Here is a 23989-nt window from a genome sequence, read left to right as displayed (position 1 = left end):
TCAGAATCGCTGATAAAGCAATCATACGCCTCATGTTGCAGTCACTGATTGTCACAGATGAATCTGATGAGGCGCCTCATGATGCAATTGTCGATTGTCGCAAATGAATTTGACAAGGCCACACGAAGCAGAAGTCCCCATCACGGTGATGTTGACCTCATTTTTGGTGAGGTCTTTTACTTATCTCCTAAAGCCTAGGATCTAATCTTAGGAGTTTCTTATTGACTATCCTAGATGACTAGTGATTGGACCCACCCTTTTAGAAACTCAAACCAGCTACTGCTCTTTTTGCGTTTTTTTTTTGCGAAGCCTCATATGAGTGGTCCCAATAACTCAACTTCTAGTTGCAAGGGCTAAGGACCAATATATGGAGACGCAAAGAGAGTTTCTATTGAGTTTAAAAACTTTTGGACACCCATTATGACTTTCACACATTCACGCACACAAATGTCACAATTCACATATTTACGTACACAATATCATAATTCGTGTCACTTACACCTGTAAAAGCTTCACAATTAATTAAAAAGTAAGTTAATATTTTAAACGATCGATCACGAACTAAAATTTGATGAAAAATCGAATTTGACACATTTTTGATCGATTATCGATGAACTTGTTTAAACAATCCTGAATGACGAAGTGGACAGCTCCGGCGTGTCTGAAAAGCTAATTTTACTTAGGAAAGACGTCTATTTTATTATGATTTCATGCAAGAGCGAAAAGTGCGCGAATCAGGAGATTTTAGTATTAAATATTATAAAATTAATAATAAAAAAGAGTATTTTTATTTCTTCCTAAATCCCAAACCTAACTCACGCACGCGACATTCTCAGCTTCGCCCCTCTTTTCCGATCGCGATCCAGGTCCCTCTCTCTCGCTCGACATTTCGCCTGGGCCGACTCTCTCTCCTTCAACCCGTGCCCTAGCTCGTGCGCTTCCCCCTCTTCGCGAATCATCTGTTTTGAGCAGAGCCCCTAACCGAACCCGACCCCTCTTCTTCGCAGGCCGCCTGACCGAACAATACCTGGCTCATCTTCCCGAGACTGCATTATCTCCCTCTCTAAATGCGCCTCTTCCTCTCTCGTTACCTCATTCGACCACTTCATGACGGTAGCTATGACCCTTCCTTTCTTCTTTGCCTATAAAAAACTCTACCTATGGCAAAGTTGGTTGTTGTTGAAACTTGGGAGAGGGGGGGTGCTGCCAAAATCAGTTCTGGGTGCCATAGCTGGTTCTCTCTTGGTGCTTACTATTTTTGGGTTTATATTACTATTCTTGTTCTTTTTTTCGAATACATTAAGCAAGCTATGGGTGGCTTTCTTTCTGTCTGAGCTGCGGTTTTCTCCCTTCTTTCTTAATTTCAACTTTCTTGCCCTCTTGGTTACTCACTATTATTGTTCTATTTACTGCTATCATGTTTGGTTATAGATTATGTCCTTAACGTTAAAAAAAAGGAAGGGGTTGGATGGTGAAATTTCATATTTGTGCCCTTAAAAAAATCTTTCAAAGTTCTTGTGACTACCTACTTGCTCTCTACTTTGCTATTTTTTAATTAAAACATGTTGGATATGCTTGAAATTTTGGTGGAGCATGCTTAGAGTTGTGGTTTTGGAGAAGAATAAATATTCTTTTAGCTTGCTGTTTGGAACTATTTGGCATTGAGGCTGGTTCTTCCTCCTTCTAGTCGTGTAAAACTTGAAGTCAATGTGTTAAAAAATTTTATTAAGATATTTGTCTCGCTTGGAAGGATGTCCTTTTTGTTTACTTGTTAGTTTGTGACGAGGAAGGTTGAGTAAGCTTTGTTAAACTCCGACTTTACTTGCTTATTTCATTATTTAAAATTTTTTTTGTGTCTGATTGGATAAGCTACATATTTCAATTACTTTGTTATCAGATTTTTTGGCATCCACTCTTCATGGGTAATGTAGTTCGTATTTATGAAGGCTGGCTTTTCTAACCTCAATGCTTTAAAGTATTATTATCCTTAAAGAGAAGAGAAATCAAAGTGGACTTTATACTTGAAATTTTGAAAGTTTTGGATGTGTTATTTGTAAAAATCTGAAAGTTCTAAGTGTGTTATTTGCGAAAATCTGAAAGTTTTAGGTGTGTTATTTGCAAAAATCTAAAAATTTTGGGAGTATTATTTGCAAAAATTTGAAAGTTTTAGGTGACTTATTTGCAAAAGTCTGAAGGTTTTGAGTGGCCCATTTGCAAAAGTCTTATATGCTTATATATATATATATATATATTGCATCAAAGTTTATATTTAATTGAAAGATATTTTAAGGTCCACATGTCGCCATAGAATCTCCTTTAATTCCATTTTAATAATATTCATGCAACTTGCGAATAGATTAAGCAATTCTCATTATCACCAACTTAAGATATATAATTCAATGTTTGACTGAATCAGTTTAGTCTCGCCTCTTCCTTTAGTTTTAGGAGTGACACCAGATAACAAACTTTGAAGAGTCGTGTTGCTAGAAGTAACTAAAGTATCATCTATTAAGTTTCCAAGTTGGAGTGTGTCCCCAGTCTTCTTCTTCTGCCGAGAAGTGCAAACCTATCATTCTTCATCTGCTGGCTCATGTGATCCTTAGTCTAATTTGATGTTAGAAATGCAGTAGAAGGAAATACAGTCATTGTCACCGTGATAGGTTCTAATGTATGTGAAGTGTGAATTGTTACCTCTACACCTGATGCTTCCTGAATAGGAGCTACGAGACTATCTTGATTTTTGATTCGAACATTATCCGTTGTAGTATGATCAAGAGAAGAGATTTTAGGGGTAGACACCAACTCCTGTCTTGTGGTGAGTACCTCCTCAGGTTGGCTGTCATCGGGTTAGTTGGGAGCGCGTTCAGACACATGGGGTGCACTAACAGTGTGTTCCTGTTTTTGACTGTTGGTTCTCAACTATGGGTGCAATTTGAAATATTTTTTCTGCGGGTGTCCAAACATCTTGCAGTGCTTGCAGTAGTAAGGTTTTTGTTCCATAATAATTTTTTGCCAATAACCATTGTGAGCAAATCCAAACCAAACTTCTTCAATCCAAATCCAAACCAAACTTCTTCTACATCTGGTAGTGTAGTATCTCTTTCAATCAAAATTCTTACAATAGAGGGCCTTGAGAAATGAACTGTAGGTAAGTTTATCTGCAAAGGTTTTCCAGGGATAGTCCCAATTGCATATAAGATAGATAAGTCAAAGAATTGAAGCTTTAGTTCAAGTAATAAGTACCAGATAGGTGCAATTAGAGGTTCTTGACTGAGATCAAAATTAGGGGTCCATTTGAGCAATTTCATATATTTGATCTCGATTGTGATGAATTTCTTTGAGAAAATTCTCTTGTAATCTTATTCTATGCTCAACTGTATCATAATATACCTTCTGTCGAAATAATCCACCTGCCAATCCCCAACCAGTTTGAAATCTTCAAAAATCTTTCTGATGATCTCCATCTTAGGGCAACCCAATTTGTACTTTCTAACTAGTGTAAATTTGTATTTTCTTGCACTAGTTAAAATCTCAACGTCAGAGAAGAATATTGTTGGTTTACCCGCCTTTTTCTCTATTTTTTTGATGAGATTTTTTTTTGATGAGATTGCAATTGCAATCGTCATTTCCTGCAACAGAATCGGGATACATCTGCGGGAATACTGGACTATCTGCGATGTGGAAAGGGGAGCTGCGTTTGTGGACCATTGTAGCATAGGAGGGTTTGGCGGGTCTTCTTCTTGGCTCTGCTTTTTTGGTGGCTTGTTTTGCTAAAGTTTTTGGCGGGTCTTCTTCTTTGGTGGCTTGTTTTGCAAAAGTTTTTGGCACTGGTTTGCCCACTATTTGGGCTGCGATTTTGGGGGTTCGTTGGATGGTTTTATTGTATATAGTGCTGCAGTTTTTGGCACTGTTTTGCCCATTGTCTGGGCTGCGATTTTGGGCAATTTTAAGACTACTTTGTGGTTTGTAAGGATACATTTTTTTGAGGCCCTTTCATGCCCTTTTGGGCTGCTGTTTTGGGTGTTTTGGTGGTCTGCCTTGTTATTGTTTTGGGTGTGTTTAGAGACCTGTTTGGTTGAAACTTTTGAAACATTTTGAGGCATGTTTGGTTGCAACTTTTGGAACCTTTTTAAGTTAGTTTGACTATTGTTTTAAATGCTAAGTCGTAGGTTACTATTATAGAGAATGAGAGGGAGGGGAGAAATTACTCATCAGCTTTTACATGAAAAGTATGGGTACTTTTTATTTACCTCGGGAAGAGGCTTAGGTGTTGAATTTCTTATGTCGGAATATCAGAGTTTCCGAATATATCCTTTTAAATTCATATTGTAGGATGTTGAAAATGATTTTAAATGCAATTTTGAGGGTCGATTCACCCTTCACTTCTTTGCTTTTTCAGATGGATTAGTCCGTCCTCTCTCTCACCCAATTTTTCTTCTTTTCTTTCCTTGCTTCTTGGTTTGATTTAGGTGCTTATATCTGAAACATAAGTGTGCATATATAGCTTAGACTATTTATGAACCATCAAGCAAAACTATAAGTTGGATGGTTCTTTTTTGGGTTTAAGTGTCGTGATGACAAAGACATTTGTTGATAGAGCTGATTAATATTGCATCCTACGACATCGGGACCCGACCTAGGGATCTGGTGAGAATGTAGAATGACAATATTATTCACCGACACTAGACTAGCAAGAACACTTGCCTTTTTAGGCTGCTAGCGGTCTTATAGTCTGACAGAGTAATCGACTCGTGGATGATTTATCTTTTCAAAATACACAAATATAACGTCAGAATAAATATTTTCTTTACAACGCAAATACTTTTGATTACTAAACAAATAAAAACTATTTTTGTTTATATGCATGAAAAACCACAAACTTTAAATAATATAATATTGTCATCCACTTGTCAATTATCTGTGTTGGGTTGAGGATTGCCCTCCTAAGATTATCTAATTAGAATTTTCTAGTTGAATGTAGGGCTTTATGCACATGGATGACCGATGGTTGTCTACGGAGTCTTTCGGGAATATTAAAATCCTAGCCCACTCCAAACCTGAATTCTTATAGTTCACTTCAGTCTTTTATAGTTCACTTGCTATTTTCTTCGGGTCACACGTGTTTTTTTTCGAGTTTTCCATATGATGCTCTGTCATTTATTCTTTTATATATAAATGCATGTTTGCCCCACTTGCTAAATTCTCTACTATACTCGTTTACTTTTACCCGCGACACTAATTCTATTTGCAGGAGCAGCAAACACCCCTAGGTGCGCATGTTTATTTTATTTATTGCACTGTATACTGCCTTTTCCTTTACAATATATTTTATTGTTTATTTTCTTTACTGCACTTCCTACTGCATTTTTTTACTGTGTTTTTATAGTTCTTTTATTCCTGCACTTGCTTATAGAATTCGTAAATCGTTTAGGTTATAACCTGGTTTAGGAGATAAATTGCAACAAGCCACCGACTTAACAATATTGCACGCTCACATATAAAACATTAAACTTGAAACTGTTGTTACATGAAGCATGGATAAAACCTTTGTGGATAGTACGACGAAGATGTGGACGGAGGATGACGATCTACAACAGTAAAATATGGTCTACTTCAGCTAAACTTCTCCTTAGTTTAAATAACAAGCCATATGATTGCGAGGTAGTCCTTATAGTGCAGCATAAATCCTCACAATATCTTTAACTTTTTGCACAACTATGTTGTGCATCGTAAGTTCTAACTTTTTAAGATTCCAAGGTTTTCTTTCGGTGCGGCGTAATTCTTCACATCTTTCTATGCTATTTGTACGATCAGATATCGTGCAAGTGTAAGTCATAAATAATAAAATCGGCAAGATTAAACATTAAATAAATTCACTTCAAAGACATAAAGTCAAACACTATGATAGATGTGAAGTCACCAAGATTCTCCTCGTATCCGTGATTTCTCCTACCTTTCACTTTTTTGGCCTCTTGAAAATAAATGTTCATATTTTAAGTTATTCCCTTTTGACTTTCCTATGTTCTACCTTGGAAACTAAACTTCGAAATCTTGAAGACAGAACCACTGATCCTAATCAAAAGTTTTCTTAAGTGAATTTGTTCATTTAAGACGTAATTAACCATAGAGGCTTGCCTCTATAAAGAACTAAGAACCCACTTAAAATAAACTCTATATAATACTTATATAGATAGGGGAACTTGTCGGTCACACAAAAAGTTTCACAGATCAAATGAATGTCACAAACTCTTTTGTTCAGGTGGTTAAACCTACTACTAGTGATATGCTTATCCTTTAGTACAATGTATTACTTGCGGTATCACGCTCAACCATCTAAGCTATCAAATATATGGGATCGATTTGACCTCATTTGTTTCAAAATTAAAATATTATTTTTAAAATCAAAATCACCTATATATATTAAAACGATTTTTCAAATCTAAAATATTTTCAAATTTCCGGTCGACAGGTGAGTAGAAATGATGCTAAATGTTGTGGTTAAGCCAAACGATGAAGAATGCCCTAATTTTGCCGTAGAATTAACCTGACTCTAAGACCATGATTAAAAACTTGGGAGGGAAGAATCACCTTATTTTTTATTATTCAAACATAATGTTACATACATACATAAGGAAACCAGTCTCTCCTAATTTACAATCTTGCTAATTATATATAGCCTATATATACAATAACAACAACAACAACAACAACAAAGCCTTAATCCCACTACGTGGGGTCGGCTACATGAATCCTTTTTCTCCATTGCGTCCTATTTAGTGTCATATTTTCATTTAGTTCTAGTAAATTAAGATTATTTTTAATACAATAAGCCCAAGTCTAGGTCTATCTCTGCCTTTCTTAAAACAAGTCGAATCTAAAACATCTACTCTCCTAATTGGATCATCAGATGGTCGACGTTTAATGTGACCATACATCTAGCATATGTATGGAGAGGAAAAATTTCTGAAATAAACGTAAATAGAAAGAGAATAAAAACTATTCCAGGAGTTTCTAAAGTTGTCTCCAATTAAGCCCTCCATCAATCCTTAGGTTTTCGGCCGACCCACCGTGAAAATGAGGCTGGTACTCTTAGATTTCACTGCATGCATTGGAGTTTTCCATTGTAGTCTCCAGGTAGTTAAGAGGATGATCATTCAATTTCAACTTTATCATGAACCTAAGCCATTTGACATGCTAGTCTTTTGAAGCTTAAAGAATTTTTTCGTTAAACTATTGACATACGCTATAATTTAGTTATTTTTGTTGGTTGTCACGAGATTCATTTGAATTCAAAAAGCTTGATTGACTTTTTGTTCATTCAAGAAATGTACACAAGTGCTACTCCTGTAAGAGTCTCGATGGGGTAGATCCATCTCTATAATGTTGTTTAATTAATCCATTAAACCTGAGAATATTTATAATTTTAAATTATAAATGGCATATTTTTTAAACTTCAATTGCATTATTCTTCAGCATTAGAGAAAACATGTGACAAACTCTCCAATGAAATCTCAAATTAGTACGATGGAAAGCCCTTTTGTGACCTTTTGTTTGTGACGTATAAATCGTACGTTTGGCTTGTTTTGTTTTAATTGTATAAATAAACCAGTGGCCTGAGAGAATGATAGCTTGGTTATCATTGCTATGTTGAATTATAGTTTCTTATTCTGTGAAGAAGTATTAATTTTTTTTTGAATACAAGAATGTTTCATGATGTCAAAATCATTTTTATTGTAATTTTTTATTGAATTTTTAATATTTAAAATTTTTATTTCTATCTTGCAGCTGGGCAAGAGAGATTTAGAACTTTAACGAGCTCATACTACAGAGGAGCTCAAGGGATTATAATGGGTATGTGATGATATTCCGCTTAAATTTTATTTTCAGCGATGGGATATTTCTTGCATTTATGGTTGAGCATGCTACTCTGAGAATATATTTCTTTGATTGAACCGGAATATAAAATATGATTATTTTCTTGCATCATATGTAGTTTAGCTGATCTCTTCAGTGATATTCATCCATTTCCGCAAGCTAGGCATTCAAATGTTTTTTTTTTTTTAAATTATTTAAATTTTATAAATTTGTGTATTAAGATTTAATCTGTTTTTATGTAAGCGGATTTAATAGGAATGGTGATCACTAATGCTCTTATTGTTGTTTTGTTCGCAGGGAGGCTTACAACTTGATAAACATGGGTAATATATAGCTCTAAACATAACAATGATTAATATAGAAAGGAATAATTCTTGATACAGAATTTATGACGGCACCTTGTTGACAGAGTTTAGGCACAAAAAAAAAAAAAAAAAAAATAAAAAATAAAAAAACTGAATTTTCTGTGCAAGAATTTCTTTCGAACTCTTCCCAATTCATATCCAAATATCAATCACACAAATTATAATTAACTAAACTAGGCACGCTACCACATATACAAGTGCAAGATGTATGAGACGTGCTAGGCTAATATGTGATTGATAAAATATTAAGCATAATGTAGATTATATACTCAAACTGGCAAAAATTCTTTTAAGTTAAACAACCTACAAGTGCAAGAAGACAAGTGTCTTATGGTGTTGAATAAAAAATAAGCAATATTGTCCTAGTAATAATACTTTTGAGTACAGATAATTGATTTGCTCAATCTTACAAGCTTTGGAGTCTGTTAAATCACAAACACCCAAGTACTCAGCAACCATACAAGTGGGATAAACACTTAGTTTATTTCTTCAAATCTTTCTAAAAATGGACACCATAAGCCCTTTCTCTTTATGTTTTCATTGATAGTTTTTATCTCTTATAATGCACCATTTATAGACTAGAGGATGGCAAGGGAAAGGTTCAAGATCGCCCTAAGAAATCTTCTTAGAAAATTCTTTATTGGCTACCAAATCAGCCCCCACCAATGTCTAGTTTTTCAAGTCCTTCATGGATAAGTGATCAAGCTATTGGGTTCAATCTCTTAACTTTTTGTTTTCCTTTTTTTATTTACTATTTTTTCTTTTAAATGATTTTCTTATTAATTTTTTAATTCATTTTTTATATTTTCTTTTCTGTGCTTCATGAAAGGATTGAGGTTACTCGAGTCAAAGTACTAGAAAGTTTTAGTGAAAGTTTTCTGTTGAAAAATATAAATTTTGTATGATTTTGTGTTTTATGATTATATATTTAAATTAATTTGTTGATATTTATAGATCCTTTTTATTGTGTTTAATTTCTAAGTTTATTTTTTCTTTTCAATTTGTAGATTATGCTTCACCTTTACAACGCCGAACACCAATTTTTCTAGTTTTATCTTTTAATATTGGTAAATTTTAATAAAATTAAATCAATTTTACTATGTTCATTATCTTGAGTTCTTCATCACATCATACTCTATCAAATTATATTAAATTGCATCTTTACTTGCATATTAAGCTAAATTTTCTTAGATATTCACTTCTTCATCTTGAGCTTGTTTTCAAGTTGCAAGTGCTTGAGTTAGCCTGGTGGACAATAATATCTTGATTATGATTTGAATTTTAATTGTATTTATATAAATCACATAACATGTCCTTAGATGACTCTGCACAAGTTTTATCATCCTCAAATCAGTACTAAACAGATCATAACATTTATGATGATCATGGAGGCTAATCGCTTGAAAAGTTGATTTCCAAAGCTTTGATTTCCAAAGCTTTGATTTCTTCCTTTCTTCCTACTTGAATTTGACTTTGATTATAGTTTCTCTTCTTAAATTCTTTCTTTTGGTTTGAGAGAATTGAATGGACATTTTGTTTTTTTTTCCCTTTTATTTTTTTTTTGGTGTGTTGGTGGTTTGTTGGGGTTGGGGGGGGGGGGGGGGGGGGGATGTTTTTAAAACTATTAAGTTGAATATATAAGAGGGAGGTTTTCCTTGCTTGAAAGGAAGCGCTACTATTTAGTTTTCTAAAAGAATGACGTTGGTTCTCATGTTTGATGCAACTCTCTTATCTTTGATCATGATTTGTGTACATGTTGAGACTATGCTGCATCAACATTACTAAATCATGAATAATTCTATTCCATAAAGTTAAAATTAAGCCAATTATCTGCTCGGTATTGTTTAAATATTTCTAAATTTACCCTAGTCATCCAAGTATCCTTAGAGGGAGGTTGATTATTCCATTTAAATATAAATTCATGAGAAGAATCTATAGATATGGAAGTTTCATATGAGGTATGAACTTCAAAATTTTGGAAATTTGAATGGATAGGCTCCGGTAATGAATGACCTTGGTTTGCCATAGAAGGGTTAGTTTGCGATTTACAAGGCCGTAGATTCCGTCCATATGTTAAACTATCATTTACATTGAAACATGACTAAAACACATTACCAAAGGAAATTTAAGGAAATAAGCATTTGGTTCTAAATATGAAGCTAAATTTGAAATTTTAGAAGATAAATTTGGAGTAATGGTTAAGATAAAATTTTTGACAAAATGGAAAAACTAAGCCTTTGGAGAGAGAGAAAGAGAGATTGAGAGAGAGAGAGAGAGGGGGGGTCAAATAATGTAAGGAAGCTTAAACTTTCATTTAATTAATTCATATGTTGAATATATGAGGAGGTTTTCCTTACTAAAAAGGAAGCACTACTCTTTAATTTTGTAAAACAATGATAATGGCCCATATTTTTTATGCAAAGCACTTTTCTTTGATCATGGTCTGTGTACATTTTGAGGCTATGCTGCATCAACTAGATCATGAATAACCCTGTTTCATAAAGTTAAAATTAAGCCAGTTATCTTCTAGGTATTGTTTAAATATTTCTAAATTTACCCTAGTCATCCAACTATCCTCAGAGGTTGATTATTCCATTTAACTATAAATTCATGAGAATAATCTATGGATATGGAAGCTTCATAAGAAATAAGACCTTCAAATTTTTGGAAATTTTGATGGAAAGGCTCCTGTAATGGCTTTGGTTTGCTATAGAAGGGGTTAGTTTGCAATTTACAAGACTGTAGATTTCTTGCATATGGTAAACTATCTTTCACATTGAAACATGACTAAGAAGCATTACCAGAGGAAATATAAAGAAATAAGCATTTGGCTCTAAATATAAAATTAAATTTGAAATTTAAGTAGATAAATTTGATTTGCGAAGTAAAAATAGGGCTATCATATTGATGTGGAACTTACTGAACATAAGATATAAATTTGAATGATGCAGTGAAATAAAAATTGAAATTTTAGAAGATAAATTTGATGGAGTAATGGTTAAGTAAGAAAAAATATTTGACCAATCAGAAGAACTAAGATTTCGGACAAACTAAGTTAAAGATCTTGGTGTAGAAATCTCCCATATTATTTCTTTTTTTCTTAATGATCTCATACAAAATCCATCTTATGGTAAGCTTTTAGTTCTGGAATGTTAAATGATTTAGTAGAAAAAATGTTTGTGATATGTATTTTGCGGATACCAAATTGAAATTTTAGAAGATAAATTTGATGGAGTAATGGTTAAGTAAGATAAAATATTCGACCAAATAGAAGAACTAAGATTTCGGACAAACTAAGTTAAAGATCTTGGTGAAGAAATCTCCCATATTTTTCTTTTTTTCTTAATGATCTCATACAAAATCCATCTTATGGTAAGCTTTCGGTTCTGGAATGTTAAATGATTTAGTAGAAAAAATGTTTGTGATATGTATTTTGCGGATACCAAATTGAAATTTTAGAAGATAAATTTGATGGAGTAATGGTTAAGTAAGATAAAATATTCGACCAAATAGAAGAACTAAGATTTCGGACAAACTAAGTTAAAGATCTTGGTGTAGAAATCTCCCATATTATTTCTTTTTTTCTTAATGATCTCATACAAAATCCATCTTATGGTAAGCTTTTAGTTCTGGAATGTTAAATGATTTAGTAGAAAAAATGTTTGTGATATGTATTTTGCGGATACCAAATTGAAATTTTAGAAGATAAATTTGATGGAGTAATGGTTAAGTAAGAAAAAATATTTGACCAATCAGAAGAACTAAGATTTCGGACAAACTAAGTTAAAGATCTTGGTGAAGAAATCTCCCATATTTTTCTTTTTTTCTTAATGATCTCATACAAAATCCATCTTATGGTAAGCTTTCGGTTCTGGAATGTTAAATGATTTAGTAGAAAAAATGTTTGTGATATGTATTTTGCGGATACCATTGTAGGAATCATGATACCCCATCCCTAAATCTAAGGTTTTCAATAGATCTAGGTTTGTGGATTTGGATAGATCAGGAATTCTAGAGACCATATGAATGTGGATATGAAGGATCATTTGAATGTTAGAGATTTAAGAATCTAAAACCCTCAAAATCTTTCTAAAGAATATTTTTCTTGTGATGACCATGATGAGTGATTGGTAATCATAAAAGTGATCATAAGTTTGTTGTAATCGACATCATGGTGAATATGAAAAAAATAAAAGTAAAAAGACTAAAGGTTAATGCCTCAATTTATATTGTTAGATATGGTTCAAAGTGTTTTTTCTTAATTGAATATCTAATGTTAAGGATCTCTTTGATTGGTATTCGATGACTAGTGCATTAGATATGAGAAGATTAAATTGGTAGGAGCTACTAAAAGATTTTAGCTAGGAATCTAGTTTGGTATTAGAAAATTTGGTCGAGTATTTTTTTATAACCCCGGCTAGTATGAAATCTAGAATCGATTAAGAGAGATACGTACCTACTTATTCTTATTCTAGAATAGTTAACTTCTTAAGTTGAGGCAAGAATATCAAGCTAATATGAATATTTCAATCAAGATTTGCTAGAAGAGACATGGGCAGTAACATCCATTGCTGCTAATGGTCTCAACTTAAAATTAAAACAAAAAATGTCTTTTTTTATCACAGGACAATAGCTAAATCTCACCTTCAAAGTGGATAAGAGATTGCATGTTTCCTTTAGAAAGAATGACAACTAGTTTGTCACTACTAGGATACTTCCAATTGGATCTATTAAGTTAGTCGTTGATTGCTTTATAGTTTGACTTACATCTATGCTCTAGAAATTTATTAGCAATGATTAATCCATTGCTTTGTATACTATTGAGCATGTTTCCTATGGGTTTCGAGTAAAAGGTCATATAGGACTCTTGATACACTTTTAAATGTCACACCTCTTACACAAGAATGAACTTCCAATTTGCAAAGGTGAAAATATTAAAGGATTTGAAGATAACAAGTCCTTTTTTGGTGTCAATTTATACACATTGATAAAAAATAAATTGACATCTTACACAGTCTTTAATATTTTTGTATGAATTAACCTAAATCTAAAACAAAATCTGAATGTGATTGTACAATTGAAATTTAATCTTACAACTTAAAGAATCGCATCGAATTTTATTCCAATCCAATAGATTTCTTGATTCATCTCCTATTCAATATTTAACCATTGCATAGCTTATAGTTTCTTCATTCCTCGGGTAGTGATTTTATTGTATTGTTTGTTAGGCATTTGATTGAATTTTATACTAGTTCTAAATGATTTTTTACGAAACTAAAATCATATGATTGTCATGCAAGGGTATTATAGTGTTTGTGATACTTTCACGAACAACTTTAATTTAGTTTGTTTATTTTTGTGCATGATTGATATGCTAGCTATTTGTCTTTCCTTTAAAGCTTTATTACTTTTTATTGAGCAAGGATCGAATATATTTGTTCATGTTTTATCCTTTTAACATTAACGTTGATTGTCCTTCTGATAATGCATCTTTGTTATGGAGTTGTTGAACCTTCAAGTCATAGTTCTTGTTGTTACTATTTCCATAGTTGGGCTTCTTGTAGGCCATGATGCATTTTTTGTTTCTTTTTCACGAGGGCTCGATATGACAAGATGAACATATCATCTATTTGCAAAAACTTCCGAATTTTTGACCGAGTGTCTTCCCATTCCTTCTATTGGAGGGATTCCACTACTTTCAATTTCTTCCTACTTGACGGCATTGATGGAAGTGACTATCAATCGGCAAATTGAAGATGATGATTATTTATATATATATTGTGTAGTGTCGCGTATCTCTGCCTGTTGGTTGGCATCCTCGGTGTAAGACCCCTCAGGTCGGGGTTTCAAATCCCCTCTGGCATAGTTGGCCTTAAGGAGACGGTACTCGAATTGTTAGGCACATTTGAAGTGGTTAGAGGCTCGTAAAATAGCCTCTGGCCTTTCCTCTTAAGATATATATAGTAGTCTATATACATACATATGCATGCATATACATATATACATAAATTTCAAAATTCATTAATGCATACATATGTTTTGATCTGATTTGTGTTTACATGGCTCTATTCATATCTGAATGAACAAATTTGATTTGAGATGTTCCTAGTTTACTAGCCAACTCATTATTTGAGCTCGACCCCAGCTAGAAGCACGCACAAAATTTTTTTTGACCTTCAATCTTGGAATCAAATTCATACTCAGTCAGAAAACAAACTTTCTTTGTCATCCTCTCTCCTTCTCTCTTCTCAGCCTCCTCTTTTCTCGGCTTCGCCTTATTCCTCTCTCTCTCTCTCTCTCTCTCTCTCTTAACCCCCTTACCCGTTTTTCAGTCTGACTCTCACTCTCACTCTCTGTGGATCCCACATGCATTTTCATGTTATTATTTAGCAAAACAACTAAGCATAAAAACTATCCTTAATGTGGTGCTTATTTATCTTATGATCCAATGTATTTTTTGGAAAAAATTGTTACCAATCAGACGAACTATTGATTTACTTTTGTTGGTGCGAGCATTGCAGTTTATGATGTGACACGAAGGGACACATTCACTAATCTCTCAGATGTATGGGCAAAGGAAATCGATCTCTATTCAACTAATCAAGATTGCATCAAGATGCTTGTTGGTAACAAAGTTGATAAGGTGCTTCTATATATCTTAATACACAATTCTATTGTTTCTAGACTTGGTGGATACTAAAAGCATTTTGCTTGTCAACCTTATTCCATCTTTAGGGGCTTAGCTTCATTTACCTCTTAACAATAATCGATTTCGTAGAAGCTTAGCCCTCAATAGATCAGATAAGGCTGGTGTTCTGATGAATCCATTTCTACTATATATTTATTCACTGTTACTTAATGTGCGTTCTGCAATGTCATCTTTTATGCATATTTTAGGAAAGTGAGAGAACTGTCTCGAAGAAAGAGGGCATTGACTTTGCTAGAGAATATGGATGCCTTTTCCTGGAATGCAGTGCAAAAACCCGTGTTAATGTCGAGCAGTGTTTTGAGGAGCTTGTCTTGAAGGTTTGTGGCTATCATGTACTGAATATATTATGCATTTCTCTTCTTTTTTAGCATATGAACTTGAATCAAACAAAGCCTCATTATTTTTCTCCATGTTTTTTTATCATTGAGTTTGTAGTTGTTAACATGTTTGTATATTTTGTTTTAATTTTCCCACAAATATTATGCTCATATCATATAAAATTCAATTTGCATCTTTGTTTGCTCATCATTTTTTTCACGCTGCCATAAATCATCATTCATAACTAGGGGTGTAAACGAGCCGAGCTTGAGTAAGCCTAGTGTTAGTTCATGTTTGGCTCGTTTGAATTTATTTTTGCTCAAAATCGACTCGTGTTGGAAATGGCTCATGAATTCCATTCGTGTTCGACGCGATTTCATTTGTTCTTTCCAACTCGTGTTCAACTCGAAATTAACTCGAATGATATAAAAAATAATAAAATTTAATATTATTGTAAAAACATCACAAAAAATCAGAATAAAAATTTAATAATATTATTATTTATAATTTAAGCCAAAATAACCGAATACGGTCAAACAGTCTTCTTCTGTTTGGCTCGTTTATAAATCAAACTCAAAAAAATTATTTGTATTTGACTTGCTTGCTTGCTTGCCAAAAAAAATAAGCATGAATTGTTCGTGAACGACGAGCCTTTTTGACAACACTATTCATAACTTGTTACATGGTGATGTAATGTAATTATTCTTAAAGATACCAGCCTTATAAAAAGGAGCATTATTGGAATCATGTTTTATTCTGTCTCTGAGGTAGAAGAACAAACGAAAAGCTGTTCTTAAAATCTGTGCTCGTTTGAACTCTGTTCTGAACATGACAGATTTTGGAGACTCCAAGCCTTCTTGCTGAGGGTTCCGTGGGCTTGAAGAAGAACATATTTAAGCAAAAGCCACCTCCAGCTGATGCTTCTACCAGTGGCTGCTGCTGAATTTAAAAACAACAGATATACTAAATGAGGTTCCAGACGACTTTCTCTTCTCTGAATTTATAAGGTGCAACTCTCCAGTGAATGCTCCGTTGTTCAGGCCTGTAATGGTGATATTAAGGGTATATTTCTTCACTTTATATATATTTTTCGAATGCTTTGTTAATGCCTCTGAATTGTTTCCGCTATTTTTCCATGGTTTTCAACTTGTATCTCCTAAAGTCTTATCTGGAATAAATACCAAGGATTTTGTGCACTTCAATGTTGGATTTTGTTTTTGTAATTGTTAGGATATCTACGTTGATTTTAATGATAAAAATCTGCGTTTGTTTTGGTATGTGTTGTGTTGCGCACAGCCCATGATCAAAGTATTTTGCATTGATGTAGTTTTGAGTGTATATTTTCATTCTGTTTAACTTATTCTCTGAAGGCCTTTTTTTAGGAAAATATATTACGTCCGGAGGTCAAATGTAAGCTGCGTCCGGATAACAGTTGTGATCCACCGGATGCAGCGGAAAAAAATGACCTTCGACGTATCATTACCGTTCAGACGTAATATTTTTTCCTTTGTTTTTTACGGTATGTTCAAGTGTGAAACTGAAGAATCAACTCTAACAGCAAAAGATACACGTGTATAATTCGTGAATAAGCAAGAGATGCTTTTCAAATTGATTTCTGGTAACATTAAAAAGTTATATAATAATTTACGTTTTTATTTATGATTTGTTTATTGCGTCGCAATAAATCATAAAATTGGAAAATAAGAATCAGGAGCGTAAAAAATTGGCCTGATAACTCAATTCAGGTCCGACTCGAGAAGTATGAGTTCGTGTTGACTTAGAATAATCGTTGGGTTGGGTTCGTGTTAAATATCATAAGCTTAATTTTTTAAATCGTGTTTTAGTTGATCAGCCACCTGGAAAATGATCCGATTTATACACGAATAGCTGTTTAAAAGCCTTGTATGGTTTGGGTTCAGGTTGGCGGGTTGACGGGGGGTCATGTTCGGGCTGAGACTTTTGATCCATAAATATTTGAGTCCGATTATTCGGACTCAAACTTGACTGGCACAGTTGAATTGAGACCCCTGAATCAGTACAGATATAATGGAGTATAATTTCGTTAATGGAGGGAAGATATCAATTTCAGAGTTTTGTTGGATAAGTCTTGATCACATGCCCTAAGTTTTCTCGCCTTTACCTTCATCGCTTGCTTTAAGTTATTATACTCGAGAATCTCTTAGGTTTGAAGGAATTGGAAGAGTAAATAAAGGGAAAAGGACAAGGAAATGAATATAACAAGAGGACTTGAGTTGAAATTAGGTTTTACCCATTTATTTATTTGTGAAATCGACTGGTTTTTTTTTTAAATTTCTTAGTGGGCTGTGGAAATTTTAAATTTTCATGTATTATGAGGTGATATTTGATTCATAATGATGCCCTAAAACCCAATAATGATAAATTATATGGTTAGAAGCATCAATATTTCATCTTTTCTATGGTGAGAGGATTTAGGGATTGCTTTGGAGTGTTGAAATATTTTTGGATGAGAAACTTCAAAAGATGACAAGGGGGTGGAAGCAATGGATTGGGATTTGGATGAGTGGAAGTAAGAGAAACCTTAAGCTATGGGTTAGCTTCATAGGGTGCTGCCAAAAGAGAGAGAACTATAAATATGACTCTAAGCCTTTAAGTGTGAAGAATATAGGTAACCTTGGGGCTAGGAACAACTTAGATGTTTCCTTTAGAATGCCTATATATGTTTTGAAAATGTTTATGAATTTTCATGACATTTTCAATATTGTTTTTAATTTTCTTTAGAGATTAGATTATGTGAAAACCCAATATGACAATTAGCTTTGTGGTGGATGTTTGGCTTTTGTGGAGGGGATTAGGGCCTAACAAAAATTGAAAATTCCCTGTTAATAAAAGAAAATTTTGTCTGTTAGATTTGGACCTTTGCATAAATTTTTAGAAGTAGGGTGATTAAAAATCCAAGAGATCGAGATTGATCAAATCTATCCTAACCTTTGCTAATTGCTTGATGTTGAGATTTGGTTAGGGCATTATGAGGAATTAGTGTAAGAAAACTTATGGTGAGAATACAAGAAAGAGATACAAGAATATCACAAAAAGAGCTTGATTTGTTATTATAAGAAGATAATAAGCAAGATAAATAAACCCATTAGTCTAAAAAATAGCAATATAGTGAAAGATCACCAAACTCCCACCTCCTTGGGTCTTAAGTATAGGACAATTTTTTTTCAATAAAAAATCATTTCATTCAAAAAATAATAAACAAATTGTCCCATATATTAATCTTGATTAGAAAAATAAGAAAATAGGGGAAAAGGGGGTGGGCACCTTAAGTAACCATAAAAAAATTCATGATTAAATAATTTCATATGCATTCCATTAATTATTTATTTTATTATTTTACATTTTTTTTTCATATATTGAATTTTTAATTAATATAAATTTGATTTTTTTTTTCTTTCATATAAGTTTATACTAAGAAGATACTAACAAAGTCTTACATACTAAACATCTAATATAAGAAAGCTAAATAATTAATTCTAAGTAGGAGTCATCGTCCTGCCTTTGCTCTTTGTTATTGTTCAGATTATGCTTTTGCTCTGACTCCTTCTGAGGAGTTCATTTGCTTGTCTAGTGTCATTCTACAACATTAAGTTACAAAAAAAATATTCCTCTTCTTTTTTTCTCAATAATCTTTTCACCTATACAATATATATTCCATATATATAGATTTATATTAATATATACATCAATATTTATGTTTTCTACATTTTAAATATCGACCAACAACTAGGGATAAAATTTATTTATTTATTCCATGGATTAAGAGAGTTTTTTTTTTTTTTTGTTATCTTATTATTTTGGATATTTTTAACTTAAAACTTTGTGTCTTAATAAGATACTGATAAAATGACCATAAAATTTTATTATTTTCAAATTTGAAGGAAGAATTCATGTATTGAAAATAAGTTTTATTTTAAAATGGAATCTTTTTTGAATTTTTATAAAACAATTAAATAAATATGTTTGTAAGTTGTGAAAAATAGGAAGAAAATTTATTGTGAAAGGATTGTGTATGCTAATATTAAATTAAGTTTGAGTAAGTCAATCCTAACTAAAAATTAGTTTTTCTCATAGTATAAGTAAATTTCATGATAATCATCTTTATTTTCTTAAAATATATTTAAGAAAATAATAGCCATCAAAGAATCCATTTGCATGCTTAATAATAATAATAATAATATAACTTTTATGAGAAACACATGCCATTTTGTCATTAGTCCTAAGGCTGGTCACTCAAGAGTTTTGTTATCATCCAAAAAGTTGTGTGTTCAAGGATTAATGTATTTGTGTGTGGCTTGTGCTTTTCATTTCTTAAATCAAACTTTCTCAACCACATTGTTCACCACTAAATCCAAGCTTAATGGATAGTCACTTCTTCGAGTTATGTAGTATTTTGGCGCACTGAATAAAATAAGTCACAAAAAAATATTATGGGGTTATTAGATATTAGTTATGTGACCCTATGAGCCTAAGTATTTTCTTGTTGCTCAATAGTAATTTGATGATTATAAAAAATGTGTCATGCCATCTAATAATTTGTTGATCTATAAGTTAATCATAAATTAACAAAAATGTTGATATCGCTGTGTTTGCTAGACTAAATTAGAGTTTTTTATTACTTTGTAATAAAGTGAAGAATTCAATGAATATTTAATGATTAAAATAAGATCCATAATTTCATAGTTTAGAGAAAGCATTTACAATTCAGTTTAAGTTACTCAAATTGGATTTTATCCAAGTATTCATAGTTGATAAATAAAACTTAAATTTTGAAAATTTTATATTATATGTAAAATTTTTTTATTAAAGTAATTATATGTATTAAAAATATTTTGTAAAATATAGCCATATCACTTTTTGCACAACCACAATATGCCCCATTTTCAATATATAATTTGTGATGGATGCTTACATAATATATGGCATAAAATCTTATAGTACATCATATAGTGTCCCAACTTTATTACAAATTCAAGATAAAATTTTGGCTCATAAGGTTTTATTTAACTTATAAAATCACCTAAGTCTTATACACATCATTGATTTGCAATGAATTTTGCAATGCATTTCAATGCATTCCCAAATTAGAAAGGCATTGCAAAATTGGGTACAAAAATAAAATAAGGTGGGACATTTTGTGAATGATTTGGCAAACCCAAAAAGCGAATGCATAGGAGATAAATTTTCTTTTAACATTTTTTTTTTCTTGGGACATAACTGCAATTATATTTTTTGTCATTAAAAAAAAAATTCAAAGCAAGTTACTAGAGATAAAAGTTTATCCTCCTAAGTTTTTATATATCTATTTAAGATTATTTTTAGTTGCACGTATATGAATCACAAGCTTATTTCATCACACAATTTTGTTAAATAAAAAGATTGATCTCTTAAATATCTCAAAAGACTTCTATAACATGAAAGTTTAAATTTTATCAATAACTTATAAGGAAAATAACGTCCATGTAACAATTTCATAAATAAGAAAATCAAGATGATAAAGGATATATAAAATAAAATTAAAGTAAAAATATGAAAAAATGGAGAAAAAAATGTGAAATCAACTATGTTGTTGTTCAATATTAATGGTATATGTACATGAATCAAGTGCTTTTTTTGTAGATTTTCACTAAAATCTTAATGATCTTAGATCTCTTTTAAGTACGAAAGCTAAACCTCATAAATAGCAAACAATCCAATTTTAGAAGTTCAAAAGATATAAGAAAACCATAAATATAACTATTACTAAGCTCTCACAGAACAAAACTACCATTAAAGTTTTATCACTTTAGGCACCAAAATATTTTTATGAGACAAATATTTTGTTTATCTTCTCTGTTGCGCATAAAATATCTTTCATTTTTAAGATATTAAAAAAATCATGTTCATATTAAGTGCATATGCTAATAACTTTTATGTTGTATTTAAAATTTAGATTTTGATCACATAAAAAGATCTACATCATGGATTATGATCACTATTATATAATATAATCTACTTAATTTAGTACAATCTATTTGAATTAATTCACATCAAATCATCTTGTTAAGTCAAGTTCTTAATTGAGTTAATTAAGTAGCCTATCATATGGTACAATTGACATTATATAAAATAATGTATTCAAAGTTTAAATTAATCTAATGAAGATTATTTGGACTATTGATTATATAGAGATAATGATATTGATGTATAGTACGATAAACATTATATTATATGCTAAGTTCAAATTTTGATCTATCTTATGTTTGCAAATTGATAATATATATAATCATAAAAAATAAAGCATATCATTCAATATGATATGTATCATATAATTTGATCTATAAATCAATTTTAGTGATTATGATATCTATTTTTGAATAAATTGTACCAAGATTAATTGAGTATAATCATATAATAGGATCTTCTTTATACTATATATTTTGTTTAATTTATCTATATTTTATTTTAATTTTTTTTCATTTATATGTGTGTGTATTAGTTATCTTAAAAACATCTATATTTTGAGCACATACAAGTATATGACTCAAAGAAAAAAATAAATATATTATCTTATGATGAAGCTCTGATCTTAAATTCTTTTTTGCTAGTTATGAATTTAATTAACTTGTGCTCTAACATAGGTTACGTTTATCATATGCTAGCTTATCTGACTTGAATTGTTAGCCTTATTTTAGTATTTTTTTGTTATTTTTTAGTGTCCCTGACACTTAAATTCTCTATTCCAAATTTAATCCTAAAATATTAGAACACACGCGCGCGCGCGCACACACACACACACACACACACACACACACCTAAAATAAATAATTTTAAATTCGACCTTATTGTATTTATGATCATAAAACATTTTAATACTAATTTAAGGCTCACTAGATGAACAATTTGCTATGTCCATTATAAAGCATCATTATTTCTTATACCATTGTCTCATTTCCTCTTCCACTCTTAGTTCCTTGTCCCTCCATCATCCTTTGATGCCATTTCCTTCTCTTATTCTTTTAAGTTAAATATTTATGCTTGCCATCTTTCCTTATATACTCTTATGAGTGAAAGAAAAATAAAATTTATCAATGCATCAATCAAGTCATGTCATTAAGTGAAAAAGTGAGTTTTATTTTATGTCTACTTACACCACCCATCATACTTTATGATTTACATAGATTTATAAAAGTATTAACAAAATACCAAAATAAAGATCATTTAGTGGCTTGAAAATACAAAAATAATAATAATAAGGGTCGCTTTTCATGCATACCGCACAACTCTTATATATTTGCAAATCTAACACCTAAGCTTTTATATTTATATCTATGCCACTCATCTTTGACATCACTTCAAGAATATAACTATTGATAGCTTTTTAGAAGTGATACAACTTTTCAAGAAGAATTTTTTGACCATGTATTATGAATGTAAATATTGAACTTTAGGTGATAGATATGTGAATAGAAAAGAATTATGTGGTATGTATGCAATTTTTTTAAAAAAGAAAAAAAATTGATGTTATATTTTTTGCTTGTTTTGTGAATGAAAATAATCATGATATCTAAGAGATTTTGAACATGCTTATAGATTATTAAACTATATAATTTACTAACAACTAAAATTAAATAATAATATCTATTACATTCATAATTTTTAAAATGTGATTTAAAACTTTAACCAATTGAATAGTGGTTATAAAAATTTACAGATGGAAATTCATTGATTAGGACTTAAGAGGTCTGAAAGTAACAATCATATGATTAAGTGCACTGATAATCATAATAAAGAAATAAACAATATTGTGATAGGGTGTTTAAGAGAGGGGATATATATAACTTCAATGTGCAAATAATTACTCTTTTAAATAATTTAAATTTTCATACTTTATCTTCACCACATCGACCACTTTATATAATAAGTAAAATATGGGTCAAGTATCAAATATTTTTAGGAACATTTTGATGTCTGCTTATTCAGAACATTAACCATACAATAGCTAAAATATAGCTTTTTTTTAATCAAACATGGCATTGATAATAAGACGTACTTTCAAAAGATGAAAATACTATACATTGATAGATTAATCCTGAAATAAGAATCTTAAGACTTAGGGTCTACTTCTTTAGAGATTTTTTCCTTGCCCTATTAGGAGAGAGTCCTTTTCATTTTATGATAAAATTTCCTTATAAAGCAAACCCATGTAGTTAATTATCTCCTAGAATATGATAACATAATCATAGTATTTATTAAATTAGTGGATTGTGTCTTTATGAATTTAAAATTTTATATTTTTATGATTCCTATAAGGAAATCAATTGAGATAATTCAAGCCAGAATAATTCCTTTCAAAATCTAAAGGATAAAAAGTAAGAAGTGCTTAGATACAAAATAATTTAATAGTACTCCAATTATCCTATACTGAGTTTTCTATTTTTGAAATTGAAGTTCATTCTTTTTTTCAAATTGTTCCATTTATTAGAAATTTAAGGCTTACATTTTGATGAATAAATATCATGAAAATATTTATGAGGTGAGGACTTATTATATAATAAGAAGGAATGCAAAGCCTTAGAATCTAAACTAAACTTAGTGCTAATGATAAAAATAAGAAACTCGAACCTAATCTAAAATAATACAATGGAACTTAAATGTTAGTTCCATGGAGGATAGAAACCAAGCTCAAATTTTTTGGACTTAT

The 23989-nt window shown here is 31.3% G+C and overlaps 1 protein-coding gene across 1 annotated transcript in view; it reads left to right on the top strand.

Moving 5' to 3' along the window:
- LOC110032471 (ras-related protein RABC1) overlaps window positions 1–16483 on the top strand; it is a 43029-nt gene extending 26546 nt beyond the window's left edge. Inside the window, exons 4-7 of the mRNA XM_020736116.1 lie at window positions 7786–7851; window positions 14762–14883; window positions 15138–15266; window positions 16103–16483. Coding sequence (XP_020591775.1) covers window positions 7786–7851; window positions 14762–14883; window positions 15138–15266; window positions 16103–16210 — 425 coding nt within the window. The 3' untranslated portion in view covers window positions 16211–16483. The remainder of the gene's footprint in view (window positions 1–7785; window positions 7852–14761; window positions 14884–15137; window positions 15267–16102) is intronic.
- Window positions 16484–23989: the final 7506 nt, after the last annotated feature.

The sequence above is a fragment of the Phalaenopsis equestris genome, unplaced genomic scaffold (genome assembly GCF_001263595.1).
Source record: "Phalaenopsis equestris unplaced genomic scaffold, ASM126359v1 Scaffold000949, whole genome shotgun sequence".
NCBI lineage: Eukaryota > Viridiplantae > Streptophyta > Magnoliopsida > Asparagales > Orchidaceae > Phalaenopsis > Phalaenopsis equestris.
Note: the sequence above shows the minus strand (reverse complement) of the source record. Positions and strands in the feature narration are given on the sequence as shown.